Here is a 27,850-nt window from a genome sequence, read left to right as displayed (position 1 = left end):
AGGCTGAGAGAGTGACGGGCTGGCGGGACATCGGCGAACAGAGCTGAAGGCAGAGAGCAGAGGAGACAGGCCCAGCTGGGACAACGCAGGACAGACAGAGAGACAGACAGGGAGACACACGGAGAGACACAGGGAGACAGGCCCAGCTGGGACAACGCAGGACAGACAGAGAGCAGGGAGACACAAGGAGAGACACAGGGAGAGAGACCCATTTGGGATAACGCAGGACAGACAGAGAGCAGGGAGACACATGGAGAGAGAGAGGAGGGAGGGAGACACAGCTGGGACAACGCAGGACAGACAGAGAGACAGGCAGGGAGACACACGGAGAGACACAGGGAGAGAGACCCAGCTGGGACAACGCAGGACAGACAGAGAGCAGGGAGACACACGGAGAGACACAGGGAGACAGGCCCAGCTGGGACAATGCAGGACAGACAGAGAGCAGGGAGACACACGGAGAGACACAGGGAGACAGGCCCAGCTGGGACAACGCAGGACAGACAGAGAGCAGGGAGACACACGGAGAGACACAGGGAGAGAGACCCAGCTGGGACAACGCAGGACAGACAGAGAGCAGGGAGACATGGAGAGACTCAGACAGAAGGACAGAAAGACAGAAAGAGAGAAGTACAGATGGACAAAAAGACAGAGAAAAGGACAGATGGACTGATGGACAGAAAGGCAGAGAAAAGGACAGAAAGACAGATGGACAGATGGACAGAGAAAAGAACAGAATGACAGAGGGACAGATGGACAGAGGGACAGATGGACTGAAGGATAGATGGACAGAAGGACAGATGGACAGACAGACGGACAGACGGACAGACTCTGCCCCACTTGCCTCGTCAGACATCTCAGCCTCTCTCCCTGCCCTCCGCACTGGGGAGCCCCAGGCGGGGCCTGGCGGGGCCGGGTGGGCGATGGGGGGCAGGATGGGCGGGGGCAGGGGCAGGGGCACCGCCCCGGGCAGCAGGGGGGGCTCGAGGGGCATGGCGGGGAGGAAGGGGGGGCGGCGGGGCGGGGCGGTCAGGGGCCTGAGGGGGCCGGAGGGGGGGGCCGGGGCCGGGGAGTGGAGGGGGCTCTCGGGCGAGGAGGGGGGGGACACCGAGCCGAACGAGCTGGGCGAGCCCGAGCGGGACGAGACGGAGCGGGACGAGCCGGGCGACCCCGGGAGCTCCAGCTGCAGCTCGGCCGCCCTCTCCAGCTTCTGGACGAACTCGGGGAAACACGAAGACACCACGGGATTCTGTCCAGCAGGGAGAGGGGGAGACACAACGCAGGGGGGATGAGGAGCAGAGACTACGCCTGGACAGGTGAGTGTGTACAGTGTGTCCAGTAAGAGTCTGGACAGGTGAGTGTGTACAGTGTGTCCAGTGAGAGTGTGGACAGGTGAGTGTGTACAGTGTGTCCAGTAAGAGTCTGGACAGGTGAGTGTGGACAGTGTGTCCAATAAGAGCCCAGACAGGTGTGTGGACAGTGTGTCCAGTGAGAGTCTGGACAGGTGGGTGTGTACAGTGTGTCCAGTAAGAGTCCGGACAGGCGAGTGTGTCCAGTGTGTCCAGTAAGAGTCCGGACAGGCAAGTGTGTCCAGTGTGTCCAGAAAGAGTGTGGACAGGTGTGTCCAACAGTAAGAAGCTGTCTTACCCTGTAACCTAGCTCAGGGGTGTTAGGGGGTGCTCTGTCTCCTCCCCAGATCTCACCTTCAGCTCTGGTGAAATGACGGACCACTAGGAGACGCTGGAAACGAGGACACAAGACAGAGGTTAGGTCCACAGAGCTCACTCAATCACTACAGCAAGCAGAGACCTCTCGGCCATCAGGACTGTGGGGGTCAGAGTGGGGAGCTGTAGGGTATCGGGAGTTTAGGGGTCAGAGTGTGGAGCTGTAGGGTATCGGGAGTTTAGGGGTCAGTGTGGGGAGCTGTAGGGTATTGGGAGTTTAGGGGCCAGAGTGGGGAGCTGTAGGGTATCGGGAGTTTAGGGGTCAGTGGGGGGAGCTGTAGGGTATCGGGAGTTTAGGGGTCAGTGGGGGAGCTGTAGGGTAGATGTGGGGCACCGGGCCCACCACAGGGCGGCCGGTCCAGTCTCGCGGAAGTCGACCGGGTCAGACTTACGGAAAAGCACCGGGACTTGGGCCAGGACCTCTCCCGCTGCCAGTCCGGGTTCGGCCTGACCGGTGTGACCTGTGAAGACGCCAAACAGCCCATCTCCGAGACAGCTCTGACCAAATAGCCCAGCCCAGTCGTGTCGAGACTAAGGGCCTTGGGCAGTCTCTACAGTGTGTCCAGTGAGAGTTTGGACAAGTGAGTCTCTACAGTGTGTCCAGTGAGAGTGTGGACAGGTGAGTGTGTACAGTGTGTCCAGTGAGAGTCTGGACAGGTGAGTCTGACCAGTGTGTCCAGTAAGAGTCTGGACAGGTGAGTCTCTACAGTGTGTCCAGTAAGAGTCTGGACAGGTGAGTGTGTACAGTGTGTCCAGTAAGAGTCTGGACAGGTGAGTCTCTACAGTGTGTCCAGTGAGAGTCTGGACAGGTGAGTGTGTACAGTGTGTCCAGTAAGAGTCTGGACAGGTGAGTCTCTACAGTGTGTCCAGTGAGAGTTCGGACAGGTGAGTCTCTACAGTGTGTCCAGGAAGAGTGTAGGACGTCCAGAGGCAATCTGTGCTCTCAGAAGGCCATAATGGACCTGCAGCTTGGTTTTCCTCGGACCCGCGACCCTGTCTCTTGAGCCGAGGCGTGTCCTCAGTCAAGATCACCACTGGAAGTGTCTCTCCTCGTCTGGAGGTGTTACCGTGAGACCTGGTCTGTCAAGCGCTTTGCGCTGCTATGTGTGTGAAAGGTGCTCTATCAGTGAAGTTTATTATTATTATTATAATACAGCGAGCGCTGCTGGGGGCGGAGAGGCCAGTCGGAGGAGGGCTGGACGCTGGACGCTGGACGGCGGGCGGGAGGGGTGGACTTACGACGCCTCGCCGGGCCCGGGTCCTGCTGCGACCGCGCACGGCCGTGCGGCATCTCTGTCGGTCCATCGCCCTGCCGAGACAAGCAGAGTCACAGAGGGGAGTGGAGGGGGCGGAGCCACACAGCTGGGCAGCTTGTTCCCCACCCCCGCCCCCCTCTGTGTATAGTAGAGCCTCCTGTCCTGACTGGAGGAGCTCACCCAGCTGTGTCTGGAGAGAAGCCAGGGTATCGGCTTCAACCACAGGGCTGGGCAGCTTGTTCCCCACCCCCACCACTCTCTGTGTAGAGGTGCACCTCCTCTCAATATCTTTTTACAGCACGATCACACCCATAAGAGTGGGGTAACGGGAAAAAAAAACAACTTATTTCTCAACTTATTTTGTTATTTCTCGACAGCGGCATTTTTAACTGACTTACCGATTTCACGGGGATACTTCAGAGTGAATCTGAAGCTGGAACTATTATTTGATTGAAGTCGAAGTAACCCACGAATCTTTTTTGGAAGAAACACGTGTTTAGAAAGCGCTATATAGTCCTTTCCTCCTCCTCTCTCTTCACTCCTCTGAGCTCACGAGGCTCCGGCGCCGCCCCCCCGCTAGATTCCGCCGCTCTGTGACGTCAGGCGGCTCATTGTGACGCCCCCGTGACATCGCCCCCGACGCGCTCACGGCTTGGCCGCGAAACAAAAGTGGCCGACATTTTTCGCGGTTGTTTTTTTTTTTAGGTGGACATTTTATTTTTCCAACTCTCAGCGGCCAGCCGGGTGTCCCTGTACGACCCCGGTAGTCGCCACCTCGGACAGGAAGGGGAAACGGGTCCAGCTGTTTCCGGCCCAAGGGTTACAAAAGCTGCACTTGAATTTAAAAACAAAATCATGTGGAGGGCGCATTCAGCACCCCCACGTCCAACACGGGGTTGGTTCAGTGAAATTAGCACCCCCCCCGACCCCCAAGTCAAAGAAAGACCAACCTCCACCCCCCTCTAGCGGCCAAGGGCGGAAATTTCGGGCCACGCCACGTCCAAAAAACACGGGATCCCCCCCGTCATGCGGGGAAAAGAAACACCATTTGCTTTTCCGAGCGCTGCGTGGGACCTCACAACCCCCCCCCCCCCAAAAAAAAAACGGGCTTCGCAGACGAGGAAAACCAGGCACGTCGACCTCTCTACAACACCACCCGGCCGTTTCTGTTTCAGACCGTGGAAAAAAATAAATACAATTTCGCCCCTCACGGACCGCCGCGCAAAAAAACACAACTTCACGCTACAGAAACGGCCTGTGTGAGGGGGGGAACGGGAAAAAAATAAAACCTGCGTGTTCTCGGCAGAGTAAGCTCAGCGGGGAAACTCCCTGAATCTCGGGGTTGCTTCTTGAACCCCGAAAACGACCTTTTTTCTCTCTCTCGTTTTCTTGGTGTCTGGGATGTTCACGAACTCCGCCGCGTCGGTGCGATTCCCAGCGGTACTTGAACATAACCCCCCCCCGTGGAGCCACAGCGCCCCCGTGTGGCCAAGAGGACCACCAGCCGCAGGGCTGAGCTTTTACTGCCGTGTCCCGCTTTCACTCTGGCGATGAAGGAGGGAATCAAGGAGGAGAATTAATTTTGTGATCCACCAGTCCATCACAGGACACACACACACCCTGGACAGGACACCAGTCCTTCACAGGATACCAGTCCATCACAGTACACACACACCCTGGACAGGACAGCAGTCCATCCCAGGACACACACACACTCACACACCCTGGACAGGACAGCAGTCCATCACAGGACACACACACACTCACACACCCTGGACAGGACAGCAGTCCATCACAGGACACACACACACTCACACACCCTGGACAGGACAGCAGTCCATCACAGGATGTTCAGTGCCTCTCTCTAATAAAGTAGAAACGCGACATTAAACTCCGTTCAAAACGGGAGAAATCACCAGGACACCATACACCTTGTTCCGGACAATGGGAGAAGACCTGTACCTTCACGAGTCCGGGTTGTGAAAACTTCTTCTGGCAGTTCAAAACGTTTCGAAGAGACTACAGCGCTACCCTGTTTTCCATTTCTATCGTGTATTATTATACAGTCATAAGTATCTGTACTGATCACAGAGTCCCCCTCTCACTGCCAGAACTGAAGCCCAGTGCAGCACGAATAATAATAATAATTAATTCGTCTGGACTCTCCACTCAGAGCTCTTCCTAGGTCAGGGGGATCCAGTGGGGAGGAGAGCAGAGGGATGGAGCCAGTTCAGAGAGGGGGGTGATTAGGAGGCCATGATGGGTCAAGACCAGGGGGGGAATCAGGCCAGGATAGTGGGGTAACACCCCTACTCTTCTCCAGAAACACCCCGGGATTGTTAATGAGCACAGAGAGTCAGGACCTTGGTTTGACGTCTCATCCGAAGGACGGTGCCTGTTTACAGTCCACTGTCCCCTGTCACTATACTGGGGCATCAGGACCCACACAGACCGCAGGGTGAGAGCGCCCCCTGCTGGCCCCACTCACACCTCTCCCAGCACCAACTTTGGGGGGGGGGGAGGGAAAAAACCAAAAGCTAAACAGATTTTAAAAAAAAAATTTTTATTGATGCTTAACAAAAGAACAAAAATTACAAGCTTCAGTCCAGACTGGGGTCTGGGGTCCCTCAGCTTCAGTCCAGTCCAGTTTGGGGCCCCTCAGCTTCAGTCCAGTCCAGTCTGGGGCCCCTCAGCTCCAGTGCAGTCCAGACTGGGGTCCCTCAGCTTCGGTCCAGCACAGACTGGGTTCCCTCAGCTTTGGTCCAGCACAGTCTGGTGTCCCTCAGCTTCAGTCCAGACTGGGGTCCCTCAGCTTCGGTCCAGCACAGTCTGGGGCCCCTCAGCTCCAGTCCAGTCCAGTCTGGTGTCTCTCAGCTCCGGTCCGGTCCAGTCTGGTGTCCCTAGGCTCCAGTCCAGTCCAGTCTGGTGTCCCTCAGCTCCTGTCCAGTCCAGTCTGGGGCCCCTCAGCTTCAGTGCAGTCCAGTCTGGCGTCCCTCAACTCCAGTCCAGTCCAGTCCAGTCCAGTTCTTAGCTGGCACAGAACCAGGAAAGGAACCTGGAAAGAATATTGTTATTGCAGGTGTGAGGGACACAGACACAGACATCACCATGACATCAAACAGCAAGAGGAGACTCCTCCTTGAATCACAGACACGACCGGGCGGCGCCCCCCTGTCTGCTCACCTGCACCTCCTCTTCCTCTTCTTGTCCTTCCCGGCAGCCTGCTCCTCCTCTCCCTCGCTCTTCCTTTCCTGAGCTACGGTCTCCGCCGCCTCCATCGGCTCGTCCTGATCTTCTGTCTCCACTGACACGCAGCTCAGGGACTTCAAAAAGACGCATCGGCGCTTCTGAAGCAGAGACAGGAGAGTCACGTTAAGAGTCGGACTGAACACTCCAGTACATGAACACTGCACTGAGAGAGAGAGGGGTTGATACAGACACACTGACTGGACACTCCAGGACATGAACACTGCACTGAGAGAGAGAGGGGTTCATACAGACACACTGACTGGACACTCCAGTACATGAACACTGCACTGAGAGAGAGAGGGGTTCATACAGACACACTGACTGGACACTCCAGTACATGAACACTGCACTGAGAGAGAGAGGGGTTGATACAGACACACTGACTGGACACTCCAGGACATGAACACTGCACTGAGAGAGAGAGGGGTTCATACAGACACACTGACTGGACACTCCAGTACATGAACACTGCACTGAGAGAGAGAGGGGTTCATACAGACACACTGACTGGACACTCCAGTACATGAACACTGCACTGAGAGAGAGAGGGGTTCATACAGACACACTGACTGGACACTGACTGGACACTGGACAGGAGTAAAGAGAGGATCAGAGCATTACCCACCTTATTTTTCTTCTGTCTCACAGGAGGTGGTGATTGGACCTCCTCCAGCTGGAGTCCAAGGAGGGAGAGAGGGGGCAGGAGAGGGACAGCACAGGGAGAGAAAGAGAGAGACAGGTGAGTCAAGTGTCCCAAGAGCACAGAGACTCTGCTGAGATCACACTCGCAGTGAGTGAGCCTGGGTGTAGCCCACTAATACTGACCCACTGGACACCACAGGACAGAGAGGAGGAGGAGAGAGACACACTGCCTGGACACCACAGGACAGAGAGGAGGAGAAAGACACACTGAGGACAGAGAGGAGGAGGAGAGAGACACTGACAGACAGGGCTGAAAGAGAGAGAGACAGAGAGGCAGGGACAGGCAGACAGCAGGCCAAGAGAGACACTGACAGACAGGGCTGAAAGAGAGAGAGACAATGAGACCCAGGGACAGACAAGACGGCAAAACTCCACCACAGACAGGACAGGGGGCAGGGTGGGACCAGCACTGACCTCCTTCCTCTCTCCTGCCAGTAGAGCTGTCTCCACCTCCTCTTCCTCCTGCAAGTCAAGAGACAGGCTGAGAGAGTGACGGGCTGGCGGGACATCGGCGAACAGAGCTGAAGGCAGAGAGCAGAGGAGACAGGCCCAGCTGGGACAACGCAGGACAGACAGAGAGACAGGCAGGGAGACACACGGAGAGACACAGGGAGAGAGACCCAGCTGGGACAACGCAGGACAGACAGAGAGCAGGGAGACACACGGAGAGACACAGGGAGACAGGCCCAGCTGGGACAATGCAGGACAGACAGAGAGCAGGGAGACACACGGAGAGACACAGGGAGACAGGCCCAGCTGGGACAACGCAGGACAGACAGAGAGCAGGGAGACACACGGAGAGACACAGGGAGAGAGACCCAGCTGGGACAACGCAGGACAGACAGAGAGCAGGGAGACATGGAGAGACTCAGACAGAAGGACAGAAAGACAGAAAGAGAGAAGTACAGATGGACAAAAAGACAGAGAAAAGGACAGATGGACTGATGGACAGAAAGGCAGAGAAAAGGACAGAAAGACAGATGGACAGATGGACAGAGAAAAGAACAGAATGACAGAGGGACAGATGGACAGAGGGACAGATGGACTGAAGGATAGATGGACAGAAGGACAGATGGACAGACAGACGGACAGACGGACAGACTCTGCCCCACTTGCCTCGTCAGACATCTCAGCCTCTCTCCCTGCCCTCCGCACTGGGGAGCCCCAGGCGGGGCCTGGCGGGGCCGGGTGGGCGATGGGGGGCAGGATGGGCGGGGGCAGGGGCAGGGGCACCGCCCCGGGCAGCAGGGGGGGCTCGAGGGGCATGGCGGGGAGGAAGGGGGGGCGGCGGGGCGGGGCGGTCAGGGGCCTGAGGGGGCCGGAGGGGGGGGCCGGGGCCGGGGAGTGGAGGGGGCTCTCGGGCGAGGAGGGGGGGGACACCGAGCCGAACGAGCTGGGCGAGCCCGAGCGGGACGAGACGGAGCGGGACGAGCCGGGCGACCCCGGGAGCTCCAGCTGCAGCTCGGCCGCCCTCTCCAGCTTCTGGACGAACTCGGGGAAACACGAAGACACCACGGGATTCTGTCCAGCAGGGAGAGGGGGAGACACAACGCAGGGGGGATGAGGAGCAGAGACTACGCCTGGACAGGTGAGTGTGTACAGTGTGTCCAGTAAGAGTCTGGACAGGTGAGTGTGTACAGTGTGTCCAGTGAGAGTGTGGACAGGTGAGTGTGTACAGTGTGTCCAGTAAGAGTCTGGACAGGTGAGTGTGTACAGTGTGTCCAGTGAGAGTGTGGACAGGTGAGTGTGTACAGTGTGTCCAGTAAGAGTCTGGACAGGTGAGTGTGGACAGTGTGTCCAATAAGAGCCCAGACAGGTGTGTGGACAGTGTGTCCAGTGAGAGTCTGGACAGGTGGGTGTGTACAGTGTGTCCAGTAAGAGTCCGGACAGGCGAGTGTGTCCAGTGTGTCCAGTAAGAGTCCGGACAGGCAAGTGTGTCCAGTGTGTCCAGAAAGAGTGTGGACAGGTGTGTCCAACAGTAAGAAGCTGTCTTACCCTGTAACCTAGCTCAGGGGTGTTAGGGGGTGCTCTGTCTCCTCCCCAGATCTCACCTTCAGCTCTGGTGAAATGACGGACCACTAGGAGACGCTGGAAACGAGGACACAAGACAGAGGTTAGGTCCACAGAGCTCACTCAATCACTACAGCAAGCAGAGACCTCTCGGCCATCAGGACTGTGGGGGTCAGAGTGGGGAGCTGTAGGGTATCGGGAGTTTAGGGGTCAGAGTGTGGAGCTGTAGGGTATCGGGAGTTTAGGGGTCAGTGTGGGGAGCTGTAGGGTATTGGGAGTTTAGGGGCCAGAGTGGGGAGCTGTAGGGTATCGGGAGTTTAGGGGTCAGTGGGGGGAGCTGTAGGGTATCGGGAGTTTAGGGGTCAGTGGGGGAGCTGTAGGGTAGATGTGGGGCACCGGGCCCACCACAGGGCGGCCGGTCCAGTCTCGCGGAAGTCGACCGGGTCAGACTTACGGAAAAGCACCGGGACTTGGGCCAGGACCTCTCCCGCTGCCAGTCCGGGTTCGGCCTGACCGGTGTGACCTGTGAAGACGCCAAACAGCCCATCTCCGAGACAGCTCTGACCAAATAGCCCAGCCCAGTCGTGTCGAGACTAAGGGCCTTGGGCAGTCTCTACAGTGTGTCCAGTGAGAGTTTGGACAAGTGAGTCTCTACAGTGTGTCCAGTGAGAGTGTGGACAGGTGAGTGTGTACAGTGTGTCCAGTGAGAGTCTGGACAGGTGAGTCTGACCAGTGTGTCCAGTAAGAGTCTGGACAGGTGAGTCTCTACAGTGTGTCCAGTAAGAGTCTGGACAGGTGAGTGTGTACAGTGTGTCCAGTAAGAGTCTGGACAGGTGAGTCTCTACAGTGTGTCCAGTGAGAGTCTGGACAGGTGAGTGTGTACAGTGTGTCCAGTAAGAGTCTGGACAGGTGAGTCTCTACAGTGTGTCCAGTGAGAGTTCGGACAGGTGAGTCTCTACAGTGTGTCCAGGAAGAGTGTAGGACGTCCAGAGGCAATCTGTGCTCTCAGAAGGCCATAATGGACCTGCAGCTTGGTTTTCCTCGGACCCGCGACCCTGTCTCTTGAGCCGAGGCGTGTCCTCAGTCAAGATCACCACTGGAAGTGTCTCTCCTCGTCTGGAGGTGTTACCGTGAGACCTGGTCTGTCAAGCGCTTTGCGCTGCTATGTGTGTGAAAGGTGCTCTATCAGTGAAGTTTATTATTATTATTATAATACAGCGAGCGCTGCTGGGGGCGGAGAGGCCAGTCGGAGGAGGGCTGGACGCTGGACGCTGGATGGCGGGCGGGAGGGGTGGACTTACGACGCCTCGCCGGGCCCGGGTCCTGCTGCGACCGCGCACGGCCGTGCGGCATCTCTGTCGGTCCATCGCCCTGCCGAGACAAGCAGAGTCACAGAGGGGAGTGGAGGGGGCGGAGCCACACAGCTGGGCAGCTTGTTCCCCACCCCCGCCCCCCTCTGTGTATAGTAGAGCCTCCTGTCCTGACTGGAGGAGCTCACCCAGCTGTGTCTGGAGAGAAGCCAGGGTATCGGCTTCAACCACAGGGCTGGGCAGCTTGTTCCCCACCCCCACCACTCTCTGTGTAGAGGTGCACCTCCTCTCAATATCTTTTTACAGCACGATCACACCCATAAGAGTGGGGTAACGGGAAAAAAAAACAACTTATTTCTCAACTTATTTTGTTATTTCTCGACAGCGGCATTTTTAACTGACTTACCGATTTCACGGGGATACTTCAGAGTGAATCTGAAGCTGGAACTATTATTTGATTGAAGTCGAAGTAACCCACGAATCTTTTTTGGAAGAAACACGTGTTTAGAAAGCGCTATATAGTCCTTTCCTCCTCCTCTCTCTTCACTCCTCTGAGCTCACGAGGCTCTGGCGCCGCCCCCCCGCTAGATTCCGCCGCTCTGTGACGTCAGGCGGCTCATTGTGACGCCCCCGTGACGTCGCCCCCGACGCGCTCACGGCTTGGCCGCGAAACAAAAATGGCCGACATTTTTCGCGGTTGTTTTTTTTTTTAGGTGGACATTTTATTTTTCCAACTCTCAGCGGCCAGCCGGGTGTCCCTGTACGACCCCGGTAGTCGCCACCTCGGACAGGAAGGGGAAACGGGTCCAGCTGTTTCCGGCCCAAGGGTTACAAAAGCTGCACTTGAATTTAAAAACAAAATCATGTGGAGGGCGCATTCAGCACCCCCACGTCCAACACGGGTTTCCGTGGGGTTTGGTTCAGTGAAATTAGCACCCCCCCCGACCCCCAAGTCAAAGAAAGACCAACCTCCACCCCCCTCTAGCGGCCAAGGGCGGAAATTTCGGGCCACGCCACGTCCAAAAAACACGGGATCCCCCCCGTCATGCGGGGAAAAGAAACACCATTTGCTTTTAAGAGCGCTGCGTGGGACCTCACAACCCCCCCCCCCCCAAAAAAAAAACGGGCTTCGCAGACGAGGAAAACCAGGCACGTCGACCTCTCTACAACACCACCCGGCCGTTTCTGTTTCAGACCGTGGAAAAAAATAAATACAATTTTGCCCCTCACGGACCGCCGCGCAAAAAAACACAACTTCACGCTACAGAAACGGCCTGTGTGAGGGGGGGAACGGGAAAAAAATAAAACCTGCGTGTTCTCGGCAGAGTAAGCTCAGCGGGGAAACTCCCTGAATCTCGGGGATGCTTCTTGAACCCCGAAAACGACCTTTTTTCTCTCTCTCGTTTTCTTGGTGTCTGGGATGTTCACGAACTCCGCCGCGTCGGTGCGATTCCCAGCGGGACTTGAACATAACCCCCCCCCGTGGAGCCACAGCGCCCCCATGTGGCCAAGAGGACCACCAGCCGCAGGGCTGAGCTTTTACTGCCGTGTCCCGCTTTCACTCTGGCGATGAAGGAGGGAATCAAGGAGGAGAATTAATATTGTGATCCACCAGTCCATCACAGGACACACACACACCCTGGACAGGACACCAGTCCTTCACAGGATACCAGTCCATCACAGTACACACACACCCTGGACAGGACAGCAGTCCATCCCAGGACACACACACACTCACACACCCTGGACAGGACAGCAGTCCATCACAGGACACACACACACTCACACACCCTGGACAGGACAGCAGTCCATCACAGGACACACACACACTCACACACCCTGGACAGGACAGCAGTCCATCACAGGATGTTCAGTGCCTCTCTCTAATAAAGTAGAAACGCGACATTAAACTCCGTTCAAAACGGGAGAAATCACCAGGACACCATACACCTTGCTCCGGACAATGGGAGAAGACCTGTACCTTCACGAGTCCGGGTTGTGAAAACTTCTTCTGGCAGTTCAAAACGTTTCGAAGAGACTACAGCGCTACCCTGTTTTCCATTTCTATCGTGTATTATTATACAGTCATAAGTATCTGTACTGATCACAGAGTCCCCCTCTCACTGCCAGAACTGAAGCCCAGTGCAGCACGAATAATAATAATAATTAATTCGTCTGGACTCTCCACTCAGAGCTCTTCCCAGGTCAGGGGGATCCAGTGGGGAGGAGAGCAGAGGGATGGAGCCAGTTCAGAGAGGGGGGTGATTAGGAGGCCATGATGGGTCAAGACCAGGGGGGGAATCAGGCCAGGATAGTGGGGTAACACCCCTACTCTTCTCCAGAAACACCCCGGGATTGTTAATGAGCACAGAGAGTCAGGACCTTGGTTTGACGTCTCATCCGAAGGACGGCGCCTGTTTACAGTCCACTGTCCCCTGTCACTATACTGGGGCATCAGGACCCACACAGACCGCAGGGTGATAGCGCCCCCTGCTGGCCCAACTCACACCTCTCCCAGCAGCAACTTTGGGGGGGGGGGAGGGAAAAAACCAAAAGCTAAACAGATTTTTAAAAAAAAATTTTTATTGATGCTTAACAAAAGAACAAAAATTACAAGCTTCAGTCCAGACTGGGGTCTGGGGTCCCTCAGCTTCAGTCCAGTCCAGTTTGGGGCCCCTCAGCTTCAGTCCAGTCCAGTCCAGTCTGGGGCCCCTCAGCTCCAGTGCAGTCCAGACTGGGGTCCCTCAGCTTCGGTCCAGCACAGACTGGGTTCCCTCAGCTTCGGTCCAGCACATTCTGGTGTCCCTCAGCTTCGGCCCAGCACAGACTGGGGTCCCTCAGCTTCGGTCCAGCACAGTCTGGGGCCCCTCAGCTCCAGTCCAGTCCAGTCTGGTGTCTCTCAGCTCCGGTGCAGTCCAGTCTGGTGTCTCTCAGCTCCGGTCCAGTCCAGTCTGGTGTCCCTAGGCTCCAGTCCAGTCCAGTCTGGTGTCCCTCAGCTCCTGTCCAGTCCAGTCTGGGGCCCCTCAGCTTCAGTGCAGTCCAGTCTGGCGTCCCTCAACTCCAGTCCAGTCCAGTCCAGTCCAGTTCTTAGCTGGCACAGAACCAGGAAAGGAACCTGGAAAGAATATTGTTATTGCAGGTGTGAGGGACACAGACACAGACATCACCATGACATCAAACAGCAAGAGGAGACTCCTCCTTGAATCACAGACACGACCGGGCGGCGCCCCCCTGTCTGCTCACCTGCACCTCCTCTTCCTCTTCTTGTCCTTCCCGGCAGCCTGCTCCTCCTCTCCCTCGCTCTTCCTCTCCTGAGCTACGGTCTCCGCCGCCTCCATCGGCTCGTCCTGATCATCTGTCTCCAACGACACGCAGCTCAGGGAGTTTAAAAAGACCCACCAGCGCTTCTGAAGCAGAGACAGGAGAGTCACGTTAAGAGTCGGACTGGACACTCCAGGACATGAACACTGCACTGAGAGAGAGAGGGGTTGATACAGACACACTGACTGGACACTCCAGGACATGAACACTGCACTGAGAGAGAGAGGGGTTGATACAGACACACTGACTGGACACTCCAGTACATGAACACTGCACTGAGAGAGAGAGGGGTTCATACAGACACATGACTGGACACTCCAGGACATGAACACTGCACTGAGAGAGAGAGGGGTTCATACAGACACACTGACTGGACACTCCAGTACATGAACACTGCACTGAGAGAGAGAGGGGTTCATACAGACACATGACTGGACACTCCAGTACATGAACACTGCACTGAGAGAGAGAGAGGGGTTCATACAGACACACTGACTGGACACTGACTGGACACTGGACAGGAGTAAAGAGAGGATCAGAGCATTACCCACCTTATTTTTCTTCTGTCTCACAGGAGGTGGTGATTGGACCTCCTCCAGCTGGAGTCCGAAGAGGGAGAGAGGGGGCAGGAGAGGGACAGCACAGGGAGAGAAAGAGAGAGACAGGTGAGTCAAGTGTCCCAAGAGTACAGAGACTCTGCTGAGATCACACTCGCAGTGATTGACACCGACACTAACCAGCCTCAGGACAGCACTGCTAGGGCACCACAACCCAGACTCAACCACATCACAGCACAGATCAAACAGCAATATGTCACACACTGGGACACACACACACAAACACAACATAAACTGGAATGCTACAGAAACTTAAACAGACAATACACACTAGCTGAATATTTGACCAAAATAAAAAATAACAAACAGAAACAAACCCTGACGAAGTACAGGCTCAGTGACCACAACCTGGCCATAGAAACTGGGCGACACAGGCAGACCTGGCTGCCCAGAGAGGACAGGCTGTGCTCCCACTGCCAGCGGGGAGAAATAGAGACAGAGGTGCACTTCCTACTGCACTGTGACAGATACTCTGGGATTAGAGAAACATTCTTCCCGAAATTCAGAAATCTAATCCCAGAGTTCCCACACCTGCCAGAATCACAACGGGTCCCAATCCTACTGGGAGAGGGAGGAGGGAACTCAGTTGATCTGGCAGCCCAGTATGTGATCTCCTGTCACAGCCTGAGGAACAGTGAGTCTGTCTCCCAATAATGCTCCAGCCGCCTACAGTATATGTCAATATTTTATAATATGTCTTTGTTGTAAATGTCTGTAACATGTCTGCTTTACGCAGAGAGTGGCGGGGGTTGGATGTCAAGGCCTGACGATACCACATTACGCAGAGAGTGGAGGGGTGGGATGTCAGGACCTGACGACACTGCTTTATGCAGAGAATGGAGGGGTGGGTGTCAGGGCCATAAGACACTTCTTTATTCAGAGAGTGGAGGGGGTGGGATGTCAGGGCTAGATGACACTGCTTTACACAGAGAGTGGAGAGGTGGGTGTCAAGGCTATACGACAGTGCTTTCCGCAGAGAGTGGTGGGGGTGTGATGTCAGGGCCATACAACAGTGCTTTACAAAGAGAGTGGTGGGGGTGAGATGTCAGGGCCATATGACACTGCTTTACACAGAGAGTGGTGGGGCTAGGATGTCAGGGCCATATGACACTGCTTTACACAGAGAGTGGTGGGGGTGGGATGTCAGGGCTTGACGACACTGCTTTATGCAGAGAGTGGAGGGGTGGGATGTCAGGGCTATACGACAGTGCTTTCGGCAGAGTGTGGAGGGGTGGGTGTCAGGGTTATACGGCAGTCCTTTACGCGGAGAGTGGTGGGGGTGTGATGTCAGGGCCATACGACAGTGCTTTACACAGAGAGTGGCGGGGGAGGGATGTCAGGGCTTGACAACACTGCTTTATGCAGAGAGTGGCGGGAGTGGGATGTCAGGCACTGACGATACTACTTTACGTAGACAGTGGCGGGGGTGGGATGTCAGGGCCTGACGACACTGCTTTATTCAAAGAGTGGAGGGGTGGGTGTCAGGGCTATACGACAGTGCTTAATGCAGAGAGTGGAGGGTTGGGTGTCAGGGCTATACGGCAGTGCTTTCCGCAGAGAGTGGTGGGGGTGTGATGTCAAGGCCATACGACACTTCTTTACGCAGGGAGTGGCAGGGGTGGGATGTCAGGGCTGATGATACTTATTTACGCAGAGAGTGGCAGGGGTGGGATGTCAGGGCCTGAAGATACTCCTTTTCGCAGAGAGCAGAGGAGGTGGGATACGACCTCTCAGTGGGGCCAGCAGGGGGCACTCACCCTGCGGTCTGTGTGGGTCTTAATGCCCCAGTGTAGTGACGGGGGACACGATCTGGCCCACCAGCGACGAGCAGGTAACCAGATCTAGACAAAGGGGGCAACTCTTAGTCCTATGAGCTTAGTCACACATCGCAGCGATTAAAAAAACAAAACAAACATATTATGTCTGTTACTAACGACTTTTCTTTCCTACATTGAAAGTCTCTTTCCCGGGTGATTTTCTAGCGCGACTAGGGCTCTCCATTTCTCCTCGGTGTCTCATCGCGGGCAGATTTGAAACAGACCACAGAAGGTGGTCACACACTATTTTATTATTGAGAGACAGGCTTACTCTCTGTTCCTCAAGCTGAGACAGGACATCACATACTGTATTATTATTGATTGACAGGCTCACTGTTCCTCAGGCTGGGACAGGAGATCACACACTGTATTATTATTATTGAGAGACAAGCTCACTGTCTGTTCCTCAGGCTGGGACAGAGGATCACACACTGTATTATTATTATTTAGAGACAGGCTCACTGTCTGTTCCTCAGAGTTGGACAGGAGATCCCACACTGAATTATTATTATAGAGAGAAAGGCTCAATGTATGTTCCCCAGGCTGGGTCAGGAGCTCACACAGTGTTATTATAATTATTGAGAGACAGTCTCACTGTCTGTTCCTCAGTCTGGGACAGGAGATCACACACTGTATTATTATTATTGAGAGACAGGCTCACTGTCTGTTCCCCAGGCTGGGATAGGAGATAACACTGTATTATTATTGAGAGACAAACTCACTGTCTGTTCCTCAGGCTGGGACAGTAGATCACACTGTATTATTATTATTGAGAGTCTGTCTCACTGTTCCCCAGGCTGGGACAGGAGATCCCACACTGTATTATTATTATTTAGAGACAGACTCACTGTCTTTTCCTCGGTCTGGGACAGATGGTCACACACTGTATTATTATTGAGACAGGCTCACTGTCTGTTCCTCAATCTGGGACAGTAGATCACATTGTATTATTATTATTAATATTATTGAGAGTCTGGCACACTGTTCCCCAGGCTGGGACAGGAGATCCCACACTGTATTATTATTATTTTGAGACAGGCTCACTGTTTGTTCCTCAGGCTGGGACAGGAGATCACACACTGTATTATTATTATTGAGAGACAGGCTTACTCTCTGTTCCTCAGGCGAAGACAGGACATCACATACTGTATTATTATTGATTGACAGGCTCATTGTTCCTCAGGCTGGGACAGGAGATCCCACACTGTATTATTATTATAGTGAGACAGGCTCACTGTATATTCCCCAGGCTGGGACAGGAGGTCATACATTATATTATTATTATAGAGAGACAGGCTCACTGTATGTTCCACAAGCTGAGACAGGAATTCACACTGTATTATTATTGAGAGACAGGCTCACTGTCTGTTCCTCAGGCTGGGACAGAGGATCACACACTGTATTATTATTATTGAGAGAAAGCCTCAGTGTTCCCCAGGCCGGGAAAGGAGATAACACATTGTATTTTTATTATTGAGAGACAGGCTCACTGTTCCTCAGGCTGGGACAGGAAATGACACACTGTATTATTATTATTGAGAGACAAGCTCACTGTTCCCCAGGCTGGGACAGGAGGTCATACTCTGTATTATTATTATTGAGAGACGGGCTCACTGTCTGTTCCTCTGACTGGGGCAGGAAATGACACACTGTATAATTAGTATTGAGAGACAGGCTCAGTGTTCCCCAGGCTGAGACAGGAGATCACACACTGTATTATTATTATTGAGTATCTGGTTCACTGTTCCCCAGGCTGGGACAGGAAATCACACACTGTATTATTATTATTGAGAGACAGGCTCACTGTCTGTTCCTCAGGCTGGGGCAGGATATCACACACTGTATTATTAGTATTGAGAGACAGCCTCAGTGTTCCCCAGGCTTGGAGAGGAGATCACACACTGTATTATTAGTATTGAGATACAGACTCACTGTCTGTTCCTCCTGCTGGGACTGGAGATCACACACTGTTCTATTATTACTGAGGGACATGCTCACTGTTTGTCCTTCAGACTGGGACAGGACATTCCACACTAGGTTATCATTATTGAGAGACAGGCTCGCTGTCTGTTCCTCAGGCTAGTACAGGAGATCACGCACTGTATTATTATTATTTAGATACAGGCTCACTGTGTGTTCCTCTGGCTGGGACAGTAGATCACACTGTATTATAATTATTGAGAGGCTGACTCACTGTTTCCCAGGCTGGGACAGGAGATCACACACTGTATTATTATTGAGAGACAGGCTCACTGTCTGTTACTCTGGCTGGGGGAGGGAATCACACACTGTATTATTAGTATTATTAAGAGACAGGCTTGCTGTCTGCTCCTCAGGCTGGGACAGGATATCACACACTGTTGTAGTGTTCTCTCACGAGGCACCAGTTCTGTAGGGGTTTGGGCATTTACTGGGACAATTATTTTTGTGGCAGTAAATCACAAAATTGATTATTTTAATGGTCTTAGAATCCAACCATGCGACATAACTCAAACAACGCACACACAGGTACTAATACACGAGGATACATTTGTTAATATATAGAATATGCATACAAACCTAACAGATCTTATCGTAAGGGTTATCAGAATACAAAAGATATAAATTCATTCAGTTACAAAGAGTTACACATATCAAGAGGACATAAGTATATCATTCATTTAGACCGTTTCGTAATTGAACTTGTTTACAACTTCTACATGAGATACTCAAAACATGTACATAACCCTTAGGAATTAAATTGATATCAACTGGTTGGGAGCAGTAATGCAATAAGGTTGAATACTCACTGCCGGTGGCCCCCTTTTCTCACCGTTTCCGTAGTGCAGCGGTTATCACGTTTGCCTCCCACGTGAAAAATCCCCGGTTTGAAACCGGACGGGAACAGCCTCTTTTTGTACGCTCCTGTACTTCACAGAGGTCTTGAGCGACCGGTCACATGTTCCTTTCCTTTTGAGTGACGTTCCTGCAACACTCTTCCGCTCCTCTTGGTGCGCTTGGTGCGCTTCCGCAACACAGGAAGGCTGGAGGAGGTGGCTGTGGGCTTTGCACACCGCCGAAATAGCTCAGTTGGGAGAGCGTTAGACTGAAGATCTAAAGCTCCCTGATTCAATCCCGGGTTTCGGCATTCTGTTTCATCGCGCCCTTTGTTCCTCTCTCCAGCGCCCCCTGCCTAAAGTGTCGCCTCCCTTTCTCAGCCCGAAACGCAAGTGAGACACCAGCAGCAGTCCCTGCAGGTTTCCGTAGTATAGCGGCTATCACGTTCGCCTAACACGCGAAAGGTCCCCGGTTCGAGACCGGGTTGAAACAGCCTTGTTTTGCACGCTCCTGTACTTCATCGAGGTCTTGAGCGACTGGTCATTTGTTCTCAATGTATTTCCGGTGCCTTCGTGCACTCTTGTACCAAATGCACGTTCCTTCTGTACGCGGAGCCGATCATTTGCAATTGGGCTGTGCCGACAGACCAGGACGAGCTCTGTCGGCTCAAAAGCAGCGCAGGACCTGCAAGAACAACAGAAAGATTAGCATCCAGCGGGGGCCTCTTAGTGAGCCCAAGATCTCATCAAGAATCGGCTCCAGCAACAGGGCTGGGCGCATTGTTCCATTCTCCGACCACTCTCGGTGTAAACAAGTCCCTCCTGGTCTCTGCTTGAAATGCCCTTTCCTGCGTTTGCTTTGGTGTAACTGGCTTCCCCTGCATGGGCGAATGTGAAGAAGATCCTTAGTAAGTCATTGAAGAAAACTGAGAAGAGGTCAGAGTGGCCTCTGTCGTTCATCAACGATCCAGTCAGGCAGTACTCCTCTGTAAAGCGCCGTTCGTTCACATCGATTGGCTTTTTTTTGCCTTAATTCGTGCAAGTAGTAAAAGCAGACGCCCCTATTCTGCCGTGACCCGGATTGTTGCGGCCACAACACAAAGTACTGACCACTATACGATCACGGCGAGTTACCAAGTTACATGTGGCAGGGTGGAAAAGGCTGTGCTCTCTTTGTGTGACATAATTCGGAAAAGTCCTGACGTTGTATTTCAACTGAGCCCCAGTATACATCGACCCTTCGACACTCTGAGTGACAACTCTCTTGCGTGTTTTCTCATATTTATGTAGTTTGCTTGGTGGCGCAGTTGTCGTGCACAAAGAACGCTTTGAAAAGTGTCAAAAGCAAGTCATTCCAAGTTGGTCGTTTGTGTTTTCCGTTCAGACGCGAAATGCTGAAATGATCTCTTGGCTCCTCGGTTGTCATTTCTGCTACATAGAGGAATCACAGCACGTGTGTTAAAAGAAGACTGTGATATTTGGTGTGTCTTGGATTAGACGAGATTAAAGAGTGAGTAGTTTTGTTTTTATATTTCTGTGATGTTATGGGACCAATGAAGAATGTGGCATTCAGACTAATGTGGAGTATTTGTTTCCTTAGGGAAATTGCCACTGCCGTATACTGGGGCATTAGGACCCATATGGACCGCAGGGTGAGCGCCCAGCGACAGAAACCAGACTGTACCGTGTGTCGGGCTCGGCTGCGAGCAGGACAATGACTTCACTTAAATGTTTAAATGATAAAACCCAAATGAACCAAACCTGTATAAATTAGTGGTGGAAAGGAGTCTTTTTATATAGCAAAAGGTCTCTGATCCTTTGGTAAGAACGATGGGTATATAACCCATTGTCCTCAATATTAGAAATGAATCCTTGAACACTGCTGTTGTACCAACGGTCCATAAAAGCCTAACATTACCCTTTCTTGCATAAATTGTAGAACATGCCATCACATTTCAGTTGCACCTCAGTAGCAGTTTGATCTATTATCACCCTGCTCCCCACCTCATAACCTTCGCTCTTCTTATTCTGGTCTCCTAACTGTCCCCCAAGCCTGTCTACACTGTATGGGTGACAGGGCCTTCTGCTGTTATGCCCCCAAGCTTTGGAACTCTCTCCCCAAGGATACCAGAGTCACCTTCCCTAAAATCCTTCAAATTCAGACTCAACACCTTCTTCTGTAGAAGAGCCTTTACTGAACTGGTTCCATTCTTTACCCCTCTGCTTCTACTTTCCTTAGTACCACCATCCATGGTCTCCTCTGTCTATTGGAACTGTTTTATCCTGTGTATTCTAATTGTAATTATGTCAAGTACTTCGAGAAGCCACCTTTGGAACCATTTTATAAAATAGTTTATCCTAAAACCTTGAAGCTTTAATAGGGCAGTGCAGTAGGGCTAAAAATTGACATTGTTAGTGGGCCATCATGATTTGTGCAAATTATAGGTAGTCACAAAGGGAGACTAGGATTCACTTGAAATTCATGACATGGGACACTGAAACAGTGGAGAGGCTTTGTGTAGTAAGCGTTCAGTCTCAATCTACACAGTCTTTGCTGCTGGTAGAGGTGGTTGTGAACACCTGTCTTCCGGATCAAGTACTGGGATCTCCAGTCTCAATCCTAATACTTCTCATGACTGTCCAATACCACTGCTGTGAAACCAACGCCCATAAGACAAGACCTCCGAGATTCTAACTGCACCATTATTCACTGATGTTTGTGCACCAGTATTGTTCCTTTGCTAAGGAAGGAAGGCCTACTTTACACCAAGCCCCTGTTGACAATTCCTTCCTTGTGTTTATTTTAGACAGTTTGTGCAGCCTAGAATAGGACACCAGATCTCACTCTTACTGGGCACTACAGTAGCAACTCACACTCCATAAGCACTACCCCTCTCGGAAACGGGAGGATTTCCAGTATCTTGAACACCTCTGTCTCTCCCCCAGTAAATAAAAAAAAAGTCACACTGCCCTGCCCAAGGAATAATGCAGCCATCTTCCCCCACTACAATGCTTTATTACTCCAGCCATTTTCAGTCCTCATTGGCAGCAATACAAGAAGCATTCCTGAAAGGGGAACCCCCCCACAAATACTTCCATTGATTAATGGGTCTCACTTCCCTTGAATCTCTCCACCCCATTCAAACCTATAAACCATAAAGAAACAAGGGCAAGCAGAAGGGTCTTTCACAGCTTTATTGAGATGTTGCCATTACAAGGCAAGTGGAGGCAGGAGAGTCACAAGGGCCAGGCTGGAGCCTTCATTCAGGCACCTGGGGAGGAAAAAGGAGAACAATCCAGCTACACTGCAGGACACCCACCCCTACAGGAGCTCCTCCTGCCAGACCCTACCTGTCCACTGGCCAATATCTCCAAAGTCCTCTGCTCCCTCCACATCCTCACTGGAGCTCTGAGGGTCTCCCTCCTCATCCTCAGTCCAGTCAGCTCCCACATCCAGAGGAGCTTCTACTGGTGCCACAGCCACCCGACTGCTGGTCACCAGGCTCCTGGTACCTGTGGACAAGTAACACCCAGGAGTGAGGGATCTGCTATACCCAGAGACCCACAGTCTACTCATCTACACAGTCCTTTTGTCCAGCACAGGATCATTCCTCAGTTGTCCAAGCATGGTTGTCTCTTGGGCAGAGATGCATCCACAAGGGATAGAGAACCAGACCCACCTTCATTCCGGCTGCCAGCACACCTGGACTCACAGCAGGCACAGACCTCATGGTCACCATACAGCTCCTCCCACCTGGAGGAGAGGAGGACAGGTGAGGCCTCCACCTGGCATGTCCCAGAGAACCCTCAGCAGGCTCCTTGCAGAAGTACCTCTTCGCCTCCCTGTTGTAGGTGCAGGACTTGGTCCCTGGTGTTGCTTTAGCAGGAGCCACAGCCATGGCACAGTGCATGTACAGCTCAGTCACTTCATGCTACAAGAGGGAAGGTCACAGCATTAAGGGATCAAGGCCAATAGAGGGACAGAGAAGGACCTTCTGCCATCAGTGAAGGCAAGCTGGCAGCTCTAGGCACTACAGCTGCCACAGTCTGGTTCACATCTAGATCATGGATGTGAAAGCAGACCATGGATCAGTAGAGCAAGAAGGCTGAGCAGCGTTTGAGAGCAGTACCTTCCTGGACAGCTTCTTCTGGAAGAGGAAGGCATCAATCGTGAAGCGGAGCACATCCTTCTGCTTGGAGGGGACAAACCTGGACAGGCAGCCATCTGCCTTGCTGTCCACCATGCACCTGGGGACAAGGACAAGGATGAACCCCTGCAGGCTCTCAGGGCTCCTGCCCACCTCTCCTCCCAGAAGGGGCCATACCCCAAGTTGTCGATCACGGGGAAACGGGGCTGGGAGTGCTGGTCCGGTTTCTCCGTTACGTAACACGAGTGGATGTACAGCCTCTGCTCTACTGTGGCAAAGTAGGCAGTGGCCTGGAAGTACTCATCCTTAGGAGAGAGCCGGACCCAGCGGGCTGGAGAGAGGGAGAGAGAGAAGGCAGGAGGAGCCACTCACTCAAGGAGCTTACAGTTGGTGGTGAGCAGCACAAAGCTGTGCTTGTTCTTCAGGTCCTTGAAGAAGGTCCTTCTCCTGGCCCACGTGGGGACATAGCCAACCTTGTAGGAGTAGTGGAACCTGCAGGACAGAGGGGATGAGGGGCATCTGGACACTTTCCCCAGCAGCTTCTCCGCAGCAGCAGAGCCCTGCCTACCTGTTGTAGGAGCACTTGACAGGCACAGAGAAGGGAATGAAGCGATGCACAGGTGCACTGGAGGAGGGCGGGGCATAGCGGAGAGTGTTGGAGTACACCAGGCGGCCCTGGACAACCTGCAGGGTCACAGAGGAAGGGATATTCCCAGAAAAGGCAACCCCGACACTGGCCCTACTGCTCACATCGATACACTGCCTGTAGATGAAGACCCGCTTACCGATCGCTCGGTGCCGCACTCGTGAAGCCCGTAGATGAAGTAGAAGTAACTGCGTGTGGTTCGGCTGACGCTGCAGTTGCCCAAGGTCACCTCCGATGGCCGACAGCTGAAGCCGAACAGGAGCCGACTGACCCTCACGTACATCCTGCTGGAGTCGCACCACACAGCCACTCCTCGGGTGCCCCCGATGGCCGGGCGAGCCAGCTGCCGCCCTCGCTGGGGAGGAAACAGGATGCTCTTGATGTAGGCGGGTAAGGGGCGGCTGCCGGCTTCGGGCTTCATCTTCTCCTTGTCGAAGTAGGGCGAGTACGGGTCTCTGGACACGGGAAGGCGGCGAAAGTCGGGAGCCAAGGACTGCGAGTCGTTCTCGCTTACAGACAGGTCTTCGGAGGGCGCATCTGCCAGGCTCGTCCTCCGACTGGGCTGCGTCTTCAGGAGCCGGGAGGTCGGCCTGGAGCGCTAATTTCCGAGAGTCCCAGCCAGCCGGCCCGGCGGAGATCAGTGCCCGGCCCCTGCGCACAGGCACAGCACAGAGAAACGAGCGCATTGCCAAATTGACGTCCCGCTAAACTGCTACAGAAGTAAGACACGTAAACCACCAAACTGTGTTGAAGCAAGAGAGCATAAAGTGTGAACGCGGTGACTAGGTTTTTATACTAGCAGGACTATGCTACCACACACATGGTCGCACTACCGCTCAATCAACACAATCAATTACACACAGAGACCCGGATTGTTCTCAGCGTCTAATTAGAACCTGCTTCCAGTCTGAGGCGGGACTCCGTGAAGCCGCCTGAACACTTTCCCGTGTGTATCTGACCCCAGCGGAGGAGTTCCACGTAATTTCGACAGAATTAAATCACCCACGCGTGTAAAATTTGCTCAGATTAATTTATTGTTCAATTAGTTTCTAATTTCCAAGGACAGTGTGTTAAACTCGCTGTCAGACAGAGTACGGAACATGCGACACGTCCGTCCACACTTTCTTTTATCGAGGGGGCTGTTCTATCAACATGTATACTTCCTTGTGAGCAGACCACCTTTGATTTAGAAAAGGAAAACTTACTCCCCTGTTGCTTTCATTGCAATATCTGAATCGAGACCCAAGCGCTAAGAAAGCTGAATAACGCAAAAGACATATTCCCGATTTTAATTTAGATACACATTTTCTAATGCAGATTTCATTACAAGACAGTCTATTTCTCGAAAGCGTGTTATGTAAAAAAGAGAAAAACGAAAATATATGGATGACAATATTTAAAAGATTAAGATTTTACTTTTGAGAAATTGTTATCTTACGTATCTAGACGCTTTTCAACCGCTGGTTTTAGAACTTTGCTGTGCTTCCTGCATCATTTTCAGTGTTATAAAGTGGGTGTAGAGGGAGCGATCACTGTAGAACAGTTGATAGGTTGGAGATGTTCAGACTACTCTTGTTATTTCTCAAATGCTTCCATAATTTTTCTTTCACGGTACGACGCGAGTGTGTACATGTGTTTGGTTTTCGTTTCACTGATTCTCATTGAAGCTTTGGGAATTAACGACGAAAGAATCAGTTGCCTCGGAAAGCAGAAGCTTTGGTTCACAACGATCTTGAAGACACGCCCATGTAGTGCAGCGTGTGATATTTGTACTATAAAAGACCAAGTGCTCAAAGTGACGTCTGCGTTTACCGTTTAGACTTTTCATCTCGGGCGCACTTTTAGAAAGCAAAGATAGAGCAGTTGTGTTGAATCACGCTGCGACAGCTGTCAGCATAGTGGCGCAGCGGGAGTGTGCTGGGCCCATAATCCAGAGGTCGATGGATCGAAACCATCCTCTGCTATACACACCATCAGTTTAATGATGATGATTTTTGATTTTTTTCTCTCGTGTGTGTGCAAGCTTCACACTTACTGTATTCGTTAATCTTTACCAATAGCAGATGCCCAAATGTACAGATGCAGCCATTCAAAATGCGCGGTAAAAACCCGCGGTACAGTAACCTACCCACAAGCCACCGCAGGGCACCGTAGGGCACCGCGGTAAGTGATTGGCTGGCCAAAATGACCGACAGGGGCACTCGTGGTGCATTGGTTGGTAGTGCAAAGATTTAATCATTTAATGCCTTTACTGTGCACGTTTCAATCCGCTTAGTTTTGAATATTTATATGGATTTTACCACTAAAGGGAAATTTTAGTAGCTGAGCATAAAAAGAAGAGGAGCATAACGCATCTGAAGGTCATAAACGATATTAATTTAGGAACATAAACATTACTGTATGTATGTAAACTGTACTGTGTATGGCTGGTCTTGGTAGTTTAAAGAAAAAATACACACCAGTCTTCCATTTCTCCCTAAACATTTTAAGCATGAAAGTTTTATGAAACAGTACCCAAATATGCGATTGCTGTATAGAATGAATTTTAATTAAAAAAAATATTTAACACGAACATTAAGCTGTTTACATCTTCCGCCTGAGAACAGTCACCCGTTGCTACCCAACGCAGAATGGTGATTGGCTGACACCATCTGACACCCCTCTGATTGGAGAAAAAAGACGTGCTGGTTTGCTATACATACTGTACCAGGAAGAGGATTTCTTTCTATTCAAAACGTGTATTTTAAAAGTTTAAGAAGTAAAAACCTAACAGCGTACACAGATTTCTAAACTGATCAGGATCGTTATCATTGTCTTATGCATAATAATGTTCACCGCCCTGTCCAGCAAATTAATAATAAACTTTATTTTATATAGCGTTTTAAACGAATAAGTAATTAGATTGCTCATAAACCTAATCACTTGCTTTTTCTTTTTATTTAGGCTCAGATTTCAACTATAGATCGTATTATTAATAACCATAATAACAACCAACCAACAAAAACAACCATATAAACATAATACCAACCAAAAACATAGATAACAACCACAATACAAAAATAATCAAACAAATCAAATAATCAGACCATTTTACTCTCGCAAAGTCCTCCAATTATCATAATCCCGCCCCTTATGCAAAACCAAACCTTCCTCCCATCCCAGTTTATCCTGTTTATCATAAACAAAATCCACCTCAATTTTCAACATAAAGCATTACACAAAATCAATACCTCAACACTCCATACTCAACAACGATAATTCACAAACAGCCAGAACATGTAACTACACATTCCCAAACAGACCTAATTTCCATAGCCCCGCCCCTTATGCAAAACCAACATCCCTCCCCTGTTCTCTCTCTCCCCTGGCGGTTGTAATTGTTTTTATTTTCAAATAAATTTTAGCAAAGTCATGTATTTTAAAAATCTTAAGATTTTTATATTTATGTCTTTATTTAGTGGTTTCATTAGTGACAAAGGCTAAACTTTCTTGGAAAAATGTCTTTTATGTAAACCATTTTTGCTATTAATTCATTCAGGGCTAAAATATGTTCATTGTCTTCTAATGAAAGAAGGGTTCCTTTCGCCATAGTCGGGAGCCTAGCCTTTAACTAGTAAGTACTGTATTTACTGAGTTTTTGAGGGGGGGGTCTTTTGCTGGAAATCTCGCCTCCTACTTTGAAAATATCCGTGAAACCGGTTCAATTCGTCACAGCCAGCACTCCTGCAGAGAGTTGGGTTGTACTTGCAGTGTATACAGTACACGCGTTATGCTCTTCGTTAATGTCTGTGAAGTTTTATTTAATCTCTGAGCCATACTGATTCTTCTGGAAGCCAGTTTCCGCCAGGGAATAAAAAAAAAAACACACTATGGTATTCTCTCCAATGCAGTGCAGTTAAAAACATACCTCTGATGCTGCTCCTAAATGAATATCGTTTATGACCATCAGAAGCTTTATGCTCCTTTTCTTTTTTCCAGTGGATTGAACAGGGAGAGGCATTTCATGATGTACTTTTCACTGATGAAACAACAGTGGCTCTGGAACAGTTTTCAACCAAGTCGTTTTATAAAAAGGGGAGATATGTACACGTTACTGAAGCTAAAAGTTTAGCCTTTGTCACTAATGTAACCACTAAATAAAGACATATAGAAATCCCTACGTTACAGACTGTATATGGCTGGTATTGGTAGTTTAAAGAAAAAATACACACCAGTATTCCACTTTCTCCCTAAA

The 27,850-nt window shown here is 51.6% G+C and overlaps 1 protein-coding gene, 1 long non-coding RNA gene and 1 other non-coding gene across 3 annotated transcripts in view; 1 reads left to right on the top strand and 2 right to left on the bottom strand.

Annotated features, from left to right (window-relative positions):
• The first annotated feature begins 19,060 nt into the window (after positions 1-19,060).
• Positions 19,061-19,133, top strand: trnaf-gaa (transfer RNA phenylalanine (anticodon GAA)). Its single transcript has one exon. It is a non-coding gene; the product is annotated as a tRNA-Phe (tRNA).
• A 2,869-nt stretch (positions 19,134-22,002) lies between these two features.
• On the bottom strand, positions 22,003-22,325 carry LOC138242961 (uncharacterized). The gene is made up of 2 exons (XR_011191842.1): positions 22,174-22,325; positions 22,003-22,094 (listed from the first exon to the last, which is right to left on the bottom strand). It is a non-coding gene; the product is annotated as an uncharacterized lncRNA (long non-coding RNA).
• Positions 22,326-22,434: 109 nt separating this feature from the next.
• The window catches only part of LOC138243396 (uncharacterized), a 31,925-nt gene continuing 26,509 nt past the window's right edge, over positions 22,435-27,850 (bottom strand). The window contains exons 7-13 of the mRNA XM_069198960.1: positions 23,756-24,184; positions 23,539-23,654; positions 23,356-23,462; positions 23,148-23,301; positions 22,953-23,070; positions 22,654-22,754; positions 22,435-22,576 (exon numbers count right to left, since the gene is read on the bottom strand). Of these exons, the coding sequence (XP_069055061.1) occupies positions 22,435-22,576; positions 22,654-22,754; positions 22,953-23,070; positions 23,148-23,301; positions 23,356-23,462; positions 23,539-23,654; positions 23,756-24,184 (1,167 nt within the window). The remainder of the gene's footprint in view (positions 22,577-22,653; positions 22,755-22,952; positions 23,071-23,147; positions 23,302-23,355; positions 23,463-23,538; positions 23,655-23,755; positions 24,185-27,850) is intronic.

This window comes from Lepisosteus oculatus, chromosome 14, assembly GCF_040954835.1.
Source record: "Lepisosteus oculatus isolate fLepOcu1 chromosome 14, fLepOcu1.hap2, whole genome shotgun sequence".
In the NCBI taxonomy this organism is placed as follows: domain Eukaryota; kingdom Metazoa; phylum Chordata; class Actinopteri; order Semionotiformes; family Lepisosteidae; genus Lepisosteus; species Lepisosteus oculatus.
Note: the sequence above shows the minus strand (reverse complement) of the source record. Positions and strands in the feature narration are given on the sequence as shown.